The sequence below is a fragment of the Haliaeetus albicilla genome, chromosome 20, assembly GCF_947461875.1.
Source record: "Haliaeetus albicilla chromosome 20, bHalAlb1.1, whole genome shotgun sequence".
NCBI classification, from domain to species: domain Eukaryota; kingdom Metazoa; phylum Chordata; class Aves; order Accipitriformes; family Accipitridae; genus Haliaeetus; species Haliaeetus albicilla.
The window spans coordinates 24852094-24871589 of NC_091502.1; the positions used below are offsets into that span (position 1 = coordinate 24852094).

A 19496-nucleotide genomic window follows, 5' to 3' on the forward strand; every position below is an offset into this window, starting at 1 on the left:
TAATTTCCTTTGAGTCAGCCAGTGCAGCTCTCAAGCCTTTCTGCCAGCGAGGAGCCCAGCGAGCCAAACACAGTGGGACAAATCCTGCCCCCAGTTTGGAGATGCAACACCCACGAGGCTGGTGGGGCTGAGGAGAGCAAGGAGAGAAGCCGCGTTGCACTTCGGACGCAGTGACATCTGTCGCCCTCCCAGCACTAAGGCAATAAATCCGGGGATCTGGGTTTATTCTCCTCCAAATCACTTTATTATATCGTGAGTAATCACAAAGCCTTACAATGCTGCAGAGGTTCTTTAAAAAAACAAACTAACACAGCGACGGTATTTGCCAGCTTTTGCTAAGACTTGTTTAGCTAGCAGCTAGTGTGAGATTACACAAGGAAATCTTGCAGTCTTCAATTGGATTGTCACATTGGGTTTTAAACTTACCACAGTGGTGCAAAGACAGTAACTTTGACAGTACGTGATCCCCGAAGCATTTCATCTACGTACAGATTTATAAAATTAAACAACTTTTTAAAAAATTACATTTTCTGCCAGCAGAAAAGAATTCTCTTAAAAAGGCAAGATCTACTAAAAAACACCTCCTCCCTCCCAAACTGCCCCCATCTTGCACTGCAGTTGGTTACTGCTCCCCTCCAAATCCCTGCCTGTAGGCAGTCCCATTGCCTTTTTAAGAAAATCAATGTTTCCTGTGACTGTGAAGGCTGGTCGAGCATTGCAAAGGCTCCGTAGAGAGGGAAAACCCCCAGCACTGAAAGAAAGGGTTAAAATCCCACCCTAAGATCCACAATTGAAAAGGAGATGGATGAAAATGTGAGAGAGGGATTTCAGTATCCAAAGTGAGGTGTTGACTCTGCCTTTTATGGGCTCAGTAGATTTCAACCACCCCTGGAGACAGCTGCTTTGGGCAACAGGGTTTGCATTCACGAAGACCTTTGGGGGTGTGAGGATGAAGCCTGAGCTCCTCCCAACGCTCCCAAGGAGGGTTGTGGGATGGATTTATATCTCTATCACCTTTGCATGGACCTCCCTAAACCAGCTTCAAACTTTGAAGGTTGCCCTAATGCAAGGCTGGGTTTAGAGACCAAGCTGCAGAAAAACCCGAGCAGGACCCCCATCCCCAACATCCCTTGCCATCCCCAGGACGGACCATGGTAGATGTGGACCAGACACCTCCATTGCAGGAGCTCCTATAAGCAAATTGAAGGCTTCCCACACGGCATTGAGTCGTGCTGTGCTGCCTTCCCCCACTTTCTCCTAGCCTGGAGAAGAGGGACCAGAAGGGTTCCTCTTTACTTTGCCAGCATTTCAGCAATGGAGTAAAAAAGAAGTAAATCTCTGAGGCTTTTTATCAGATTTCAGTTGGCAGCCAAGGAGCTGTGTGAGAGAAAGAAAAGCCACAACTCTGCAAAAAACCCCCCAATATTTTTCCCCGATAGGCAAAGCGCTCCAGGGTCCCAGGCATCAGTGTTAATTCTTCTGCTGGCATGTTCTGGAGAGTTTTTCGGCGCTGGAAATTGCCTCACACGAGCCCAGCTGAGTCGCAGATGTTGTGCTCAGATGGCAGACGTCAGCGTGGAAGCAGCTTACTCTCACGTCCTCTGGGTCTGCATCTTGGTTTGATAAGGTCGTCAAAACGAGAATCCCTGTCAAGGTTTTCTTCCAAGCTTCCCCAGAAAGGGAGGAGGGATTTTTATTCTTTTTTTTTTTTTTTTTAAGCTAGGCTACATGATCTCTTCAGTTAATTTGCTTCATCGGAGGCTGGTTCCTGGGTGAGATGCGGCTGTTGGCAGACCCCTCTGCTTCCCTTGCTCTGCTGCACATCATCTCTGAGCAATGGCTCTCTAAGGTTAGAAAGACAGGAGGTTGCCAAGGTTGGACCTGAAGTAATTTGACATGAAAAGGATCGAGATGGGAAAACAGGGAGAAAATTGTGGGAAAAGTTCTCGACTTACTCAATGTTCATTGCACACCTATGCAAATAACATGTAAAAAGCAGCACATTAGGAGCACCCTGTATTCAGGTTTGTCTGGAAATGTTTCTTCAAGACTGAAAGTGCATGACAGGGAACAGGGTGCTGCTAATGAAGGCAAGATCCAGAAGGCACTTCTTGGGGAGTAATAATTAAAAAAAGGATGATGCATGGGTTTGTAAGCAAGCAGCTATGGAGTTGGTACGTTTTGGTGTGTGCTCTGGAGAGACGTAGCTTTGCTCCTACGAATGTGTCTGGGGCACAAAGGTTTGCTCCAGACTGGCTGTTCTGCCCTGGGACCTGCAGAGCAGCTTGGTCCCCGTTGTCCAGAATCACTGCTCTTGAGCTAACGGGCTGCGTACAGGACCTCAACGCTCTGGGCAAAATCTGGAGCCTGCAGATGATGTGGACCAGGATTTGAGAGTTTATAAAATCCACAAACAATCAAGTATTGGCATATACAAATATATAAATTATTGACAATTTTACAAAAGGCACACTGCAAGCCATCTCAGTCCGACACCTGTACAAATCCCACAGCCCCCCCCCCCCCCCCTTCCCCACCCCTTCTCCCCAGTTTTCATCACGAAACGTAAGGGGCTGCTGCTACGGACCCGTGGCTGTCGTGGCAACTGAGGACCTCTTTTTTGGTCAGCCCAATTTGTCGGTGGTACTGTCCTTCTTTGATGGTCTTAAGACACTGTATGTTCTTCCCCAAGGTGATGCTTTTGATGGAAGGTAGGTATTTCAGCACAGTCTTTGGCAAGGATGACACGCCTGTCCCGGAGAGGTTGAGCTCTTGTAGGGAGTTCAGACCAAAGATAACTTCAGCAGTCAGTGACTTCAGGTCAGGATTGCTGGATAAATCCAAAACTTGGAGGGCTGGTAGTTCCTTGAAGCTATAAGGAGAAAACTCTCCAAAGCCACGCAGGCCACTGAGGGATAAATGAATCAAATCCTTCAGCCCCATGAAGTCTCCTTTCTCAATCTTGACTAGAGGGTTCCCATCAAGATTTAAGTATCGGAGAGGAATGCCTTGAAGGTTTGGCACAGACATTAGCCTGTTTCCAGAAAGATTTAAGTTCTGGATGTTGGGGATGCTCTTTTCACGGTGCCTCGTAACTGTGCTGAGCATATTATTGGACAGATCCACATTCAGGGGTTTTCCTTGACCTTTTGAAGCAAAAATGTCCATTGCTATATCCAAAAGCTTGTTATTGCTCAAATCTATGTCTCCCAGAGGTGAACTGGAGAAACAGTCCTCTGGAAGGACTTCCAGAGAGTTATGACTCAGATCCAAGGACTCCAGGTACCGAAGCCTGGAGAAGGTTGTGGAGGAAATCTTGGCAATTTTATTGTAGCTCAGGTCGAGGCTCACCAAGGTGGTGTATCCAGGGCCAGTAAGCATCGATTCATTGATTGTTTCCAGTTTGTTTGATGATAGATCCAAGTAGGAGGTATCCAGAGGGATTGGGACAGGAACAATGTGTGAGCCTATTCCACTGCAGTCCACCTTGGTCAGGCTAAAGCTGTCAAAGAGACCAAAGCTTTCCACTTCGCAGTGGCAGCCGGGGAAGCAGGTTTTGGTGGTACCGAAACAAGGAAGGAGAAGCAGCAAATTGAACCAGGCTAGGAACTGCATTGTTGACCTAGAAAACAACACAATATGAAAATAGATTTAATTGCTGCAGAAATTACTGAAGATCTGTAACAGTTTGAGGCATGCAGTCTTCTCCACTCCCTTTCCAAAGGAATAGATTAAGTACACCCTTAAATAGCATGGATGTCCCAAACACTTTGTCTCTCATGTTATGAACCCCATTGGGAAATTAATGGAGAAAAAAAAATTGGGTTAACAGTCTTTGCAGATATAACCAAGTTAAGACACAACTGTAAATTAGCTGTAAGAACAGTGGGCTGCCTTAAAGCAAAACCTATGCAACATGCACCTTTTCGACTGGACCATGCATCAGGCTAAATGACAGCTCAAACACTGAGTCATTTTACAGCCTGGCAAACTTCAGGACGCAGAGGTCTTCACGTCAGGGCATCCATGTGAGATTTGGGAGCTCCGGTTCAAGACCCTGCATTGACAGGTTGGAGAAATCATTTAGGCTGTGTGCTCAGTGGGAGCCTCAGGTGTCCAAAACCCTTATCAGGGAAGGAAAAACCAAAGCTTTGTTCAAATTTCCTATAGATGACAGAGATAATGGCATCATCAGAACATCCTCCAGGATGAACAGCTTGAAAGGCCAGCTGCCTACCGCCCAAGCGGACAGCATGTCTCCCTTGCTTAGACTTCAGATGCAAATTTAGACGTGTTTAGATAGGTAGGATCGTTGCTTTATAGCAGGTGTCTAAAACCAACGCTCCTCGGGCTGGTGGCAGGTAGGACAGACAACAGCCTCTTGGCTCCTTGTCTGTTGGAGCAGAAGAACCAAGGACTGCTTAGTCTAACCCAGACTCTGCTGTGGTGGGCCCAGCCTCCTGCACAGGCATCAGCTGAAGAGAGCCAATTTATTTCACACGGAGCCTCTGGGGACTCTTTGCTAATTACATTAAGTATTCTCTCTGATTAACGATGCCAGCAAGCAAGGAGCTCTTTCCACCCCTCTGGTTTTGAACCTCCTCCAGCTGAGACGTTTCTGTCCCTCCATCGTTGCAGCCAAGGGAGGAAGAGAGCTGATCTGCATCTCACCGGCTTGCTGGACCTCTTTAGATCACATCCTAACAGCTCCTCCGCACAACTCTGGGCAACAGCAGCTGCGTGCTTTCAAGACCCAGCCAAAAAACATTTAGCTCTGCATCACTGGAGAGGGTAAACTGGAGCATGCCAGCATCCTGCAGGTCAGCAGAGACAGCAAGGGCTGTCCTCGTTGGTTCCCACTGCAGTCATGGGTGATGGCTCCTCGTGCCTTACCAACAAAGTCTCTGGGAGGCCAGCAACAAAAACCAGGCAAGCAGATCCACCAGCACCGCTCTTTGGCTGCACTGCTGGTGATAAACAGAGGCTCGCATGCCAAGCACTCATTTAGCCAAAAAAACAAACAAACAAAATCCCCTTTAAACGTGTGTTCCCATCCCCACCTCAGCCCCCTTGGTCTCTATTCTCACCTTTCCCACTGCTGTTTAAAAGCACTTTATTGACTTCCTTGCAGTATCATCTTTCCCACACACTCTTTGATCTGGCCGAGGCGCCTTCCCCACAGCTCTTACACCTTCCCAGGACCATTTCCTAGAAGTTCATGCTTCCTTTCATCTTCCCTCACCCACCCCTTGGCAGCAGTTTCTCTCCCTTCCCAGCATGGTCTTCCTGACCCTGCGCTTTTTCCCAGGAGACCGATTGGGGACTACTTGCCGATGTGCAAAAGAAGTGCAAAGGGGAAAAAGCGTTGCAAAAATATTGTCCTGATCACTGATATGACTTGTCTGGCAGTAACTCCCAGACCTCCTTCAAATAGAGAGCAGAGATTGGGACTCTGGCCAAAGTGCCTGCAACCAAAGCATTGCTAAAGGCCAACACGCAATCCTCTGGGGTCCATTATTCTATAGAAACAACAGAAAATCAGTAAGATGAGCCCTAGTCCCAGCCCATCTCAACTGTTTCTTGAGAAAACACATATGTGTGCAGAGGGGACACGGGGTAGAGCTCCTTTCTGCAGCCACGTTTCCAGATATCCCTTTCCTAATGACATCAAGGCTGATCCCCTCTGGTTCTGTGCAGACAGACCATAGCGTGCTCCCTTCTGCAGTCCCTCCTAAACTACATACTACTTTTCTTTTCATGAAGCTGCATTTGGAACACACTGAAGTGTTTTATTACCAGGGGAAATTACAGCAGTGGGGAGCTCTTTGGAAACTAAAAAAGCGAAAACTCAAATGTTAAATGTCTCGCATACAGGGAAGTACCCGCATTAGTGTCAACTCAGTCTACTGGTATTTCTTCTTCCAGATCCCACCCAGTGGCTATTCCCATTTGATGTCTCAACAGGGAAAGCATCTCCTAAATTCTGTGAAAGCCCAGTTCAGTTCCTCATGGCATCCTGTTGACTCTGGTGGGAGCTGGATCAGAGTCCAGCAGGTCCAAAGACACATCAGTGTGAGACTTGGTTTTCTGAGCACCGCTAAGACCTTCATGGGCTCCTGCTGGGCCACCTGAAGAAAAGCAAGAGAGCAATCTCCAAAGTCCTAGTTTAAATGGGAACAGACTTTTTAACAGGGCCTGAAGTGATAGAACAAGGGGTAATGGTTTTAAACTAAAAGAGGATTGATTCAGACTAGATATAAGGAAGAAATTTTTTATGATGAAGGTGGTGAAGCAGCGGCCCAGGTTGCCCAGAGAGGTGGTCAATGCCCCATCCCTGGAAACATTCAAGGTCAGGTTGGATGGGGCTCTGAGCAACCTGATCTGGTTGAAGATGTCCCTGCCCATGGCAGGGGGGTTGGACGAGATGACCTTGAGAGGTCCCTTCCAACCCAAACCATTCTGTGATTCTGTGGTTATATGAACTGAGAGGAGAATCAAAGCCAGTGCTGGGCTTCAATATGCGGCTGCTCAAACCCCTTTTGACATGGGAATTCCCTTCCCAATCAGCCTCAAAAATGATCACCAGAAGTGGGCAGATACAGTGACTCCCACTGCAACATCCACGGCTCCAGCCAGCAGCAAGAACAAACCATTACACAGCTGAAATGCAGTACGCAAAGCTCAGCTTAGATATTTGCACAGCATCTATTGGATCTTCCCTCCTCACAGCACTGCCCCAAGTTCTCCCTTACTGGCTCTGCAATTGCTTTGCAGATGAGATGCAATCCATTACTACCAGTTAAAAACTTCTTTACGGAGCAGCACGAAGCATTCACAGGCTAACAAGCCCCTTGGCCAATAGGTCTGATAAAATATAGGAGAAATAAAGGTACTGGTCATCTTCCAGTCCAAGAGACTCCTGCATTGCCAGATAATCAACAAAGAGCTTAGTCAGGTACAGGCATGCTTTATCATCACATGGAGCAATCGATAGCGCTCTTTGAAATGGGGAAAGAAACATGCCGCAGGCATTTACAGTTCATCTGTGTACAGCGTGCTTTTGAAACCGCATCAAATTGCCTTTGGATTGCTGCCTACGAGCTGCTCTGTTGATAAAGGCAGGAAGCCAAGGTATCCCCTTGTAAAAGGAAGATGAGTTATCCTCCTGCGGCACTGGGGAGATTCACCTGGAGGAAACACCATGGACCAGAAACCACTGGCACCATCACCTGGGATGGCAAGGGGAAAGCCATCGGGAGAAAGCAGCCCACCCTTGGGCTGGTTCATGACCATGACCTCTTCATTTCTATGGCTGTTGTGCTGTGGAGAGATCCCAGGGATAAATTTTGGCCATCTGACAGCTCAGGGGGGCTTGTTATACTCATTGATTTCAACAGGAGCTGCTGGGGGTGCAGCAGCATCCCCCACATTTCAGGTGCCTGGGGTGGCTGCAGGGCTCTGGTCTTTACCTCTTGCTTGTCCTTTCTGCACGGAAAATAACCTGAGACAACCCCAAGGAGATTCAGCGGTGGACGATGGAGCCAAGCTTGGACCAAGCTCCTAGCAGGGTGCTAGCCTTCTTCCCAAATCCCACATCTCTCCTTGAGCCTGCAGATGCCCTGATGCCTCCTCCCTGCTCTGCTCATACCCTGCACTGTCATGTGGCAGGACCCGGGCAGAAACCTCACACTGAGATTTCCCTGCCAAGAAAACCATTAAAATCTGATTTTAAAACCAGACTGTAGAGGAAACCCAGGTCTCAGCTGAGGGTCAGGGGGTGGGAGAGACAAAAGCCTTGTTAAGGTGTTGTTGCAAATTCACGCTTCTCACTGCACTTGATTTCCTCCTTCTCCTCTTCCTTAAAGACTTTTCTTACTAGTCTTCCCCAATCCACAGCTGAGACTTTTCCATCTCGTTCCCACCCAAGGAGGTGTGCTAACACATCCTGCCCTGGATGGAAACCCATTGCTCGGGGACTGGTTCCCACCTTGGGAACGCGGAGATGAAGAGGATGCTACCTAGGCTACCTCCATTTGCCCTGGCATCCACCAAGCCAGAAATCCCTATAGCCAAAAATCAAGGACTAATTAAAAAATAATAAGAGGGGGAGGTATTTGAAAGTTTGTTGTTTGTTTTGTACCCAGGATGAATCAGTTCAGCTCACAAAAAACCCCTGATCTTCCTTTTTCCCCTTTGGTGGGTCAGTTTTCCAGCAAATCGGGTTGCCCAGCCACAGGGTTACCAGCTCTGACACAGGAATGGGGAAAACAGGACCTGTCTTTTCAACACCAGCCCACCATCAGAGCAGATGAACCCCCGTGTATCTAAGGCTTGGTGGACTGATCCTGGTAATTTCCATGTTTCTTGCCAGTGTGCTACTGGATTAATTCTGGATTAACAACAAATATAGCAACCTTTAAAGGAAAGAGGCAAAAAGGAAGGGCTGGAGTCTGCCTATCCCAAATAGAGTTGCTGTCCTAGCAAAGGAGGGAGGAGTTGATTAGCAACAATATTTCATCAGGAAGAAAATTTGGGGATTGTCTTCTGTTTCTTGCATCAGCCAAGTGAAAAAAGGCAAAGTCTTTATAGCAAGGCCCACGAGGCCCACTTGGCTGCATTCACTAATTGGGGGCAGGGAAAAGGGAACGCTATTGGAAAGCAAAACAAGCTGCATAGGTTATGATAGAGGCCATAAATCCTCCAGACTGGAAAAAAAAAAAAAAGAAGAGATAGTTGGCTCTTTCTCTCTTTAAATACTTGGGAGGCTCTGCAAGGCAGCTGGGATGGCAGCTCCAGAGCACCAGGATGCTCCCCAGTTGCTTCTCCAACAAAAAAATTGCTTCAGAGACCTTTCCCCGCCTCTCCTCACATGATTTATTCTGTAAAATAGGAATAATTATTGAATACAGTGCAGCACTAGCAACAGCTACACTTTTCCAGTATGGACTGTCCCGGGCTCGGTCCAAATGACGCAACCGCAGCCTCGTCTCCAGATCCCATGTGCCAACGTGAGCAGACAGCAAAGCTGGTTCAAACCAGCCTACAGCCAGAGACTATTAATCCCTTAACTCGCAGGCACACACCCCTCACATGATAAAGAAACTGCTGCTGACAAGGTTACTCTTTTTTTTTTTTTTTTTTGTGCGTGTGTGTCTGAATCCATGGAAAGTAAAGGTCATCCAGGCTTTTGCTCTGCCTGCTTCAGACTGGCTTTCCCCTGCAGAAGGGGTTCCCAGATGCATGCATCAAAGAGCTGTGTTTACCCCCTCTATAAACCTTATTAAACCAATTAGTGCTTCCTCACAAAGGAGTTTTGGTGTAAATGGGAACAGGGCTTTCTGACCCATTTGTTATTTTTTGTTGTTTACTGGTTTGGGGTATGGTTTGCAAATACTGGTCCCGGTTTTACACTCAGTGTTTGTGACTTCTTGGATTTAGGGAAAGGACAGCTAATGAGAATGCAAGAAGTATCTGCTATTTAGGTTTGATCCCGCATTTGCCTAGATGGGTTTGGGGGAGTTCAGTGGAGTTACTCTAGGTGTCAGTGACAGCAAGATGAGAATTAGTGCCTTGGCTCTTCTAAATTCAACTCGATTTCACGGAGCCCTCCATCAGGAGCCATTGCACAAGTCGCTTTGGGGTGATAAGTTATCACCCTTCACTTCACACTGATGGTTTTATCAGTGGGAAGAGCAAAGCTGGTTAGACAGCAGAGGCATCCCCATCAAGATATAAAGAAGGAGATGTGCAACCCAGTCTTCTCCTTCTCATCACCCTATTTCCCCCACCAGGGCATGCAAGCATTGGGATGAGGGGAAACTCAGCCACTGGGATGGTGGCTTTAGCCCTTATGGCTCAGTGTAAAGAGACATCGAGGGCATGAACAGGAGCTGAAATCATCCTGCAGGTGCCTGAACACTTTTCGCTCCATCTTCCCGCTCACTGGGGAAAATCAGAATTAAATGCAGGGAATGAGGGGGGAAAAAAAAAAAAAAGAAAAAAAAAGAAAAGATTTCTCTATGAATTGGTTTCTGCTTTAATGATTTCTAATAATGGATGTAAAAGCACCTCCTCTGCATTCAGTCAAGAGTCCCATCACCAAAGGAGGAGTTGTTAGCAAGTAATTAACCCAGTGGTATCAGGAATCTACATTACCAGGCTATGGAAGAATAAAATACAATAGGCACCAAACTGGGGATGGAAACAAAAAGTTGTCTCTCCTCCCTCAAAGCAGACCTTAAGGCAGACCAGGATGGGCGGCGTGATGGGGATGGGTGAGCTCAGGACAGGATTTATCCTCTCTGACCTGTGGGTCCCCAGGGATCACAGGAGGTAGCCAGGACAAGCAGATCTTGAGCCAGTGGTTTATTTGCTCGGTGGGTGCTTTGTCCCTGTTCACGTGATTTCAAGAGGGGACAAAACTGCCATAAACAGAGACAAGATGCTGCTCCCAGATCTGAACAAGAACCCCATTGCTCTGCATCAAGTCTGCCTTTGCAAGACTTGAATGTCTCCAAAAAACATGGAATTTGTGTTGTAGACAGCCAGAAGGGGCGAGGAAGGAAAAACCAAGACACCATTCCTCATTTTCCCCAGATGTCAGTTATCTCCATTCGCTTTTCTCAGCTCCAGACATAGAGAAACTGCTGAGCCAAAACCGCAATGATTAACCAGCATCCCACCTATGCTCTCCATCCTTCAGGGAGATTTTCGTAGACATTACAGGGGATGGGATAGATAAGATTAGCAAGAGCAAAGCCAAATTGTTCAGCATCAGGAGCATTTCACAATGCCAAAGCCGGAACGAAGCAGCCACTCGACCCACCATGCGGGCTGCAGAGAAGACATATGGGATTGATCTAGAGGGAACCCAGCACCTCCAAACCCTTCTCACTATGGGTTTGTTTTCAAACATGTGACATCCCTTGCTCGGCTGAAACAGCCTCTGCTCTATTTTTTTTTAAGTAAAATAAAAATAAATTATCCTTTCTTTATAAAAGAAATTGAGAGACCTATTAAAATAATCTTTGCTCCAACTGTTAATATCACAAATCCCATCTGCTTTGCAAGAGGCCATGGGTAATTTATCATCCTAGTGTTTAAACAGCTAATAGTTTATTCCACTTGTGCAATCTCTCCCCCAGCATCCCTCATCCCACCCAAGGAAGAAATCAAGATGCCGTGCGGTGTATTTTGGGCTCTGACAAAAGGAAACCTGTGCAGGCAGGTCTGCCAGCCCATACAGCGAGTTCCAGATGCTTGACATCCATGGCTGAAATATGGACAATTTCTGCCACCTCGAGAGCTGCATGCCTCGAAAAGCCACATCTTGGAAGCAAACTGCAGCCCAGCTCCCGGGAATTTCGCCTCGAGTGGGAAAAGGTCAGTTCTACCTCCAGCATGAGCAAATCAGGAATTAAATCACCGCATCACCAGGGTTTTGCACAAAAATCCCCCTTTCCCGCTCAGCCCAGGAAGCTCTCAGGTTAATAGCAGTTTTATCCAGGGTGGGGAAATAGCCTCCCATGGCTTCAGAAAGCAATTTTGCTCGCCAGCCTCACGCTGAGCTGTGCTTGTGCCTGGAGGAGGCGTTCCCGAAAGGAAACTGAAGTTTGCCAAGCCTCCGGAGCAGCTGCGGGCAGGGGAAGGCAGGCGTCGGAGTGGCGTGGCACCTCCCGGCAGCACCGAGACGTATTCACGAGGTTCACCGTGAGCAGATGGGACGTGAGCATCCCGGCCCCATCATTGCCTCCTGGCTTTGCCAGCTGCAGGACCATTCAAACTGGGAGCATTGGCAGCCGCACGTTGGCTCCCAGCAGCCCGGGATGCATGGGATCAAACAAGGTGCCCGCAAGGGATGCAGGAGCTCAGGGCTTTCTCCTCCTCCAGCATCACCCCGAGGGTAACCACCCCAAATCCTTTTACCCCTAATAACCCCTGCTTCCCATCCTCCCCCCTCTGCTTTTTAACCGTGAGCATTTCCAGGAACAGGAGGTCTCGCTATCCCGGCACTCGCTGCGCATAACAGAGACCTCATCTCAGCCAGGAACACAAATATTTTCTTAACCGCCTCGAACTCAGCCCGAATAGGATCTTTATCCTAAACCCAGCGACACATCCCAGAACGGGAGGTCTCCGTTGCAGAGGAGTTATTTTGACACAAACGGGAGGACAGACCAACCTTTTGGCATGTAATTTCATAGCAAAAGGAGATGTTTGCACCAAGCTTTACGCCAGCCCTAATGCATTTTGCTGTAGAGGAACCTGGTGAAGACACCAACAGATCCCCCTGCCCCACCATCTCCGATGCCCAAGGGCTCGCTGTGATGCACGGAGGGAGGCTGCGAATACCCAGGCTTTACCCAAATCACAGCAGTAACCTTGGGAAGATTAAACCCTCCTTCTTCAGGGCTTCATCCCCCTTTGCAAAAGATCAATTTAGAAATGATAGATCACAGCTTCATCTGCAACGTCAGGGTTGCACATGCTTCCCCCTCCTCTCTGACCTCTCCTGGTGTCAGACTAAGAAAGCCAACAAGCTGATGTGAATTTTTAAAGCATAAAACAACTGAGGCAGGACCTTATTTTTTAGGTGGTCAATTAGTGAAAGCTGAAATGATCGTAGCGTGCTCCTCCTATAGCCTCAGCCTTTGACGATGCTCTCCCACACCTGACCCCCAGCCCCAGCCGGTTCCTGCGCCGGCTCCTGCTACGACGATACTTTTTCGTAGCACTCTGGCTCCCAGAGACGTGATATAATTCAAGAGGAATGCATTCCGGGACAAACACCATACACCAGGCCAGCGAGAAACATTAAGAGGTGCAGCACAGGGAGAGAAAACCTCCTACCCACGATGGACCCTTTTTGTTTTTAATTGTTAGTAGAGCTGCTCGGCTGTATCATTGTGCCTGGCTGGGAAATGCCACGTGCCGTCCATGTCCCTGGGATGGCACATGCCACATCCCACCCCGGGACAGTAGAGATTGTGAGGACCCACCAGCGGCTGTCTGGTCCGTGAGGGAAAAGCACAACGTCTGTGGATGTACCATGTAACCCACATCCCCACTGTAGTTTGCTTTCAATCACCCCGGTGGGTTGGCCTGAGCTGTTGAAGGACCACGCTGCGTGGATGGAGATGGATGGGTTCCCTTGGAAAGGATGAGCTGGGCAGGGGGAAGGAAGGAAGAGAGAGGAGGGATGATTCCAGGATGATTCCACATCCCAGGGTGATGCTTCTCCCTTCCAGGTGAGACATGGCCCACCAGGAGCGAATAGCTCATAGCAGCCCCATCATCCTGGGTCTCTAAGGGCTTTCCAGCTCGTTCTCCTTGAAACAGAGGTGGCTGCAAATCAACTCTCCAAACGCTGCCACTGACGGCGTGCCTTGGTCACGGTGCTCTGCCCTGCTCCAGCAAGCAGGGGAGGCTGGCACCGGCCAAAATCATGCGAAAAGCAGAGGGAAAAGAAATCTGCCCCAGTGGGACTCCAGCTGGGCAATGCCTCTGGCCTGGCAGAAGGATTTTAAGAGGACCCCATGCTGCTTTAGCTCTCTGAAAGGCAGCAGCTCCCAACCTCCCTTCTCCTAAGAGCCCTGCGGGGCTGCTGGCTTCAATAAGGGAGGGCAAAGAGAGGAGGCAACATTAGGCTGGGTGCCCCTCAGCACTGCCCCAGCCGGCCCAGGGCTTCTTTGTGGGCTTTTTATTTATTTTTGTGGTTGGGATTTTTTTTTTCATGCACAATAATCTCCGGGCCTCTTTGCTTCCTATGGCTCTCAGCGTGCAGCTGCAGACCCTCCACCGAGGAGATAATAAATACAATCCTGGCCGTTATTGTTGCAAACAGCACAGCTGGAGGCTCCCGTCTCGTTCCCCTCCTGGCCTTTCTTCTCTCCCCCCCCCCAATAATTCCTGCAATGTGACTCTGCGAACAATGAACGCCAGCGAAACCGCTCGGTAGAGCGGGGCTTCAGGAGCTGCCCCCACCCCAGCGAAGCGCGCGAGGCATTCGCTATGCCCAGCGGGTCTCCTACAAGATTTGGGAAGGGAGGATTTGGGGAGGGTAAGGGGGTCTGGGTTTAGCAGCAGGGCTTTGTCCCCACGGCGGTTCCCAGTCCAGATGATGCTCTATTGCCCCAGTGATATGGTGTGGTGGTATCTCCTCAGGTCTTTGCCTCCCCTCCCTGGCCCAGGATCCTCCAGTCCCTCTTGCCTGGTGCAGGATTTTGGAGAGAAAGGTCATCTAAAGTGGGCTGGGAGAGCCACATCCCCAGCAGGACCCATTTCTCACCGCTGATGTTACCACGAGTCCCCATTCACGTGCCTCAGTTTCCCTCCTGACACCTTAAGGATGACTAACCCCAGGACCGAGAGGTGTTCATTCCTGTGTGGGGTTGGGGTGATGGTTGAACCATCCCCAGGTTCAAATCCCACCAGTTTAACTGGGAGAGTGGAGTACAAGCCAAGACGCCCCAGTCTCACCCCGCGCAGAAGCCACTGCCGCAACCGGTCCAGCCCAATGCCACCACTGTCCTCGTGTACCGTGTCCAGCTCCTGCCTTGCCTGGACACTCTGGGGACACCAGCCTTGCTTTGCCTTCTGCAAAATGGGCAGCCAGGCTGGGGGGACAGGGAAGGGGACATTTGGGGAGGTGGTTGTGGGGGAGAAGTATCTATGTGCCTCTCAAATCAGTGTTCGTGGACTCTGAAGCATGGCTGCGGTCTCAGTGGCTGCCAACAGCAGGTCTGCCTCTCCAGGGACCTCTGCCCACCCGCACTGCTCAGCTCCATCCTGTGCCCATCCCCGTCCCCTTGGTTCTGGCGCAGCTCTGTGGCACTTCTGCCGTGCCATGGAGATGTCGCAAGTCACCCAGGATGCACAAAACCATCTTCTTTTTCCATTTAACCCTTTATTAAGCCACCTCCTAACCCAATTTGGCCTGATTTTCTGACCGGCAGAGTAAAAATTCCCAAATCACAGCATCCTCATACATACCCGCCATATGGGCTACATGGTGCTGGCCCCTTGCACCCTGTTCCTTCCCTCAAAGCCAGAGGAGGTCACCATGTACCATGCTGCAAACACAGGAGGTGGGGACATCACCACGGGACTTTTGGGGACAGTCCAGAAGAGCAATGCTCCCCCTCAGCCGTGAGACTGACCAGGTTATGAGTTACCCCATGATCCTGTAATCCTTTGAGTTGGAGATCTCCTGCAAGAGGTTGCAACTCTCTGCTCCTGGGTAGATATGGGGGCTGCACCCTGGGTGGGAACTGAATTTTGCACCGGGATTAAAGGGCTTTGGAGGAAGGGTTTGTGAAACTTGGCCTCACCATGCCCCCTGCTACAGAGATCTCATTCTCAAGGATGGGAGGAAAATGGGTGATTTTGGGGTCAGGGATTTGTCTTGCCCCACTTGGTGAGCTCTGCGCACATTTGTCACTTCAGACTTGACGGGGGTGAGGAATCACATCTGGTTTGACCCATCTGCCACAGGAGGGCTTTGCCTTGAAGTTTCAGCTTTTCCTGACAAGGGTTATCTTATTCAAAGTGAAAAAAAAAAGGTCCTTGCTTCTCTCCTCACCCCTGGGTTTGAGCTGCCATGCATGAATCAGAGGAAGGGAGAGGAGTCAGCATCACAGATATATGGACAGCAAAAAAGAAGTAGGAGCAGGGAAAGGGGAAGGAAAAGAAAACCCACAGATGCCAGCACTCAGATATCACACACAGCACATGGCCCCGCGCTCAGCTACGGCAAAGATAAAGTGTTTTTTTTCCAGTTTGCCACTGCTCCAACAGGCAGATTTCCAGCCTGGTTAATACAACTCAGGAATGTCCCATGCTAAGGCAGCCAGGTTGGTTTAATCTCTTGCAGCGTCTGCAAGCAGGGGGGGAGGCCGGGGCAATTCTCAGAGCACGTATTTCCTTCCCCCCCGCTGCACATCATGAATACTCCAAGAATGAACGATGGAAACTCCCAGGAAATGAAAAAAAAAAAAAATTTAAAAAAAAAATTGCAATACAAATTAAAATCTCAAGGCTTCCGTGTAGTGAATGGCTGAGCCGTTCATACGTTCCCCCTTGATAGGTCCAGGTGCCAAGTTTTAAGACAAGAAACGGCTTGCTCAAGCCAGCCTTTATCTTTTCCCGGCCCTCAACATCTCGGCGTTCGGAAGTTTCTTTTGATAGCCTGCCAGGAGGCCAGCGCTGCGGCTACCGCGCACGGCCCGGGGGTGCCGGGGGTCAGGAGGGCCGCCGGACAAGGATGCCTTGTCTTATCCCACCCTCCAGCCTCTGCTTCTCCCCACTAACCAGCTGACAAGTGAGGAGGAGGAGAAGGGAGAAGAGACTGAAAGAGGAGGAAAAAAAGCGGTTAGGGATGGAGGGAAAACTCTAAATCTCCGGAAGACGGTGGCTCACCTTTTTTTCCAGCTCTGTCTCACGCCGGGGTGGCACACGCTGCTGTTTGCTGCGGGGTTGGGGGAGCACAGGATGCTTTTTCCTATCTATAATAAAACCAAACAAACAAATAAAAAACTTTTGCTTTTTTTTTTTTTTTTAGAGCTCTCTTCTCCCAATTTCCTCCTACCCATTCAATGCTGTTTTATTCCTTGCATTCAATCTTAAAGAATAAGGGTGCTGGAGACCCTCACCCTGACCCTGCAGCCTTCCCTGCTGGTCTACCTCACCATCAGAAATTAATGTCCCCTGGGATGTCCCTCACATCCTCGTTCCCTCCGGGCATTTCGTAATTGCTCCCCACTGCCTCTACCAGCAGCTGCTCAAATTCATTCACAAACCAACAGCATCTCCCCGCAGCGCTCCCGCTCCAGGATGCCGCAAGGGAAAAACCCGTCCGGGTGCTGCCACCCAACCTCCTGCCCATCTGGATCCCGAGCATCGCTCACCCCGCGCACCCACCGCCTCCAGAGAGGGACCCCCGCGTCGGAGACGAGTGACGGCTGAGCACGGGTCAGGGCCCGGCCGGGTCATTTATAACCCACATACATGGAAACACCTCCCGTGTGCCCTCTCCGGGACAGAGACTGGCTCCCGTGGGTCGTGGAGGGATGGGAGCTGTGCCCCACGCCAGGACGACGGCAGACGCTAACCCACTTTGCCTTTGCACGGCCAAGTTTCTCCTGCAAATTCTCCCAGGGACCTACCAGGCTCCCTCCGAGTCCTTCCAGCATCTAACACATCCAGCGCTCTCCTTATTCCCGGAGAGATCGGCGAGGCGTTGGTCTAACCCTGCCTTTCCACAGTGCCTCTTCTCCCGGTATTCGCTCCGCTCTCTACCGCTGCAATAAAGCTCCACACGCTGCCAAGCGAGCTTTGGAGCGGCGATCAATGCAATATTTCAGCGCGACGCCAGCGATCAGCACCGGCTGCTCTCTGCAGAGCAATGGCACAGTGTCCACCCAGACAAGTTTCCTACTGTAACTTCAGTGAATGCGGTTATTCAGGCTAACGGCAGCTGATTTATCATGGCAGACACCCCGGGGAAATCTTTCGACTCGAGAGACTGGAGGCTCCTCGCCCGGCTGCCGCGATGAACGCCGTGAAGCTCGGCGCGGCTCGCCATGCTCTCCTTCCACCCGTGCTCGAACGCCTTCGCTGCCACCGAATTACGTTAGCTAACCGCGATGGAGAGCGTCGGTTAACGGAGGCGATGCCACTTCCCCAGCTCCGTCCTCGCCGCTCTCCTCCCAGCCTTCCCAAAGCCCAAGCAGAGGAGTAAAGTTGACGGACCCTTTTGTTTCCAGAGAGCTGGCACGTGTTGTGGTTTACTGGGCTAATAAATCTGCCGTGGTCTGCGCCTTTTAATGACTGCAGCATTAATAACAAGTTTCCATGGAGCTGCTTAAAAGTTTACAGGGTGTGTGCGTTATCAGGGGAACCCCGTGCTTTCTGACCTCCTGCTTCAAAAGTCACAACCAGCAGTTGTTGGGTTTTTTTTTCTTGCAATAAGAGAACAAATAAATCCTGATCTGCTTCCTCTCCCTTCTCACCACCCCCCCCAACCAAACACACCTTCCCCTCCAGCTTAATCCACTTACAGGCATGGGAAATTCCCAGGCAGGGAGCTTTGCCTTGCCTTTATCTCCACAACCCGGGGGAGAAGACCCCCCCTTTTCACCTCCCACCCTCTTCACCCCATCCAGGCGACGCCCTCTAAGCTTTAACCGCCCCCCCCCCAATTTTCTCCTTTCTCCCCTTACCTTGGGTGAGCTGCAAAACCCCTGCGAGCCTCCCAGCACCAGAACCCGACCAAAAAAAAAAAAAGCCTCTCTCTTCTCCCAGCCAGCCGTACTGGGAAGGGAGGGCCGGGAAAAAAGGCAGGGAGGGGTTTGGGGGGGTGGGAGACAGGGAGCCCAGTGTGAAATCAAAGCCCCGCAGCCGGGCACGGGAGGCGGTGCGGAGCCTCCAGCTGCTGCTCGGATTACTTTGCAGCCGTGGCAATCCCAAACCCTCTGCAAACCACCATTGCACCGGGGGAAGGAAAAAAGGGGAAAAGATCCCGGCTGGAGACGTTTCATATCCCCCCAATCCTTCAGGCTGCAGCCCCCCCCCGGGGACGAGGTGAGCCGGGTTGGGGGGCTCGTAGGCAGCCGCCGCACCCCCAAAATTCCCCCTTTGGCAAAACCAGAGGTGGGGAAAAAGTAGTTTCCCCCCACCCGAGACCTCTGTGCTTCCCCCCCCCCGCTTCGCCCCTCACCCGTGGTGTTTTGCAGCCCATGCCCCCCGCCGGCCGCTGAGCCCCCACGCGAGGCAAACTCATCACACCAAAAAAAAAAAAAAAGTTTCCCCACTCGGAGGTTGAGGGGTGTGTGTGTGTGTGTGGGGGGGGTGTCTCCCCAGCAGACACCCCCAGGGCTGGCCCTGAGCATCCCCAGCTCCCAGGGCAGGCAGCAGGGAGGGCTCAGCCCCCCCCCCCAAAAAAAAAAGAAAAAAAAAAGAATTGTGGGTGTGCGTGGGGGGGGTTTGCAACACCCCACGGCTTTCACACCCTGCCTGTGAGCCTGGAGGGGGGGACAGGGAAGGACTCACCGGGGCCGGGGTCGGTTCCCACCGCCGGGCCGGTTCTCACGGCGGGGAGTGGACTCCGCCGGCAGCCGGTAGCAGCAAAGCTTCTTCCCTCCTCCTCCTCCTCCTTCTTTTTCTCCTTCCTCCTCCTCCTTTTTCTCGTCCAAGGCGTGCAGCTGGCCGGGCAAACGGGCTGCCCCCTTCCCCGCAGGAGGAGGGAGGAGGGAGCTCAACAGATGGCTGCACACAAGGGAACATCTGGGAGGAGGAGGAGGAGGAGGAGGAAGGAGGAGGCAGGACTTACGCTCGGCTGTGCCACTCCTGAGCTGGCAGACCCCCCTTATGGGGAAAAAGAATGGGGGGGGGGTGCCAAGCCGGCTTTGCACACACACATTCCCCCTCCCTGCTGCTCTGCTTCCCCCCTGGGTAAAATCTCTTGTCTCTTTGCTTTCTTGGGGATCGCTCACAGCACA

The 19496-nt window shown here is 50.7% G+C and overlaps 1 protein-coding gene across 8 annotated transcripts; it reads right to left on the reverse strand.

The window, feature by feature from the left end:
* Positions 1-221: 221 nt before the first annotated feature.
* On the reverse strand, positions 222-19284 carry TSKU (tsukushi, small leucine rich proteoglycan). Of its 8 annotated transcripts, none has more exons than XM_069808591.1 (5): positions 19048-19284; positions 17163-17329; positions 16417-16502; positions 2588-3622; positions 222-1844 (listed from the first exon to the last, which is right to left on the reverse strand). In XM_069808591.1, the coding sequence occupies exons 2-5, from the start codon at positions 17187-17189 to the stop codon at positions 1742-1744; spliced, it is 1251 nt and encodes a 416-aa protein (XP_069664692.1). In that variant the 5' UTR covers positions 17190-17329; positions 19048-19284; the 3' UTR covers positions 222-1741. The 8 variants fall into 8 exon arrangements, with proteins under 8 accessions (XP_069664692.1, XP_069664691.1, XP_069664690.1 ...); XM_069808590.1 differs by having other exon boundaries at positions 17163-17826; XM_069808589.1 differs by having other exon boundaries at positions 17163-17856.
* Positions 19285-19496: the final 212 nt, after the last annotated feature.

What these genes read in the sequence shown, in the direction of transcription:
- TSKU (XM_069808591.1), bottom strand. Translation starts at nt 17,189, where the DNA reads ATGCTGGAAGGACTCGGAGGGAGCCTG. An exon ending in AAGGACTCGGAGGGAGCCTG is followed by an intron (nt 16,503 to 17,162) that starts GTAGGTCCCTGG and finishes GTTTTATTATAG; the next exon opens with ATAGGAAAAAGCATCCTGTG. An exon ending in AGACAGAGCTGGAAAAAAAG is followed by an intron (nt 3,623 to 16,416) that starts GTGAGCCACCGT and finishes GTTGTTTTCTAG; the next exon opens with GTCAACAATGCAGTTCCTAG.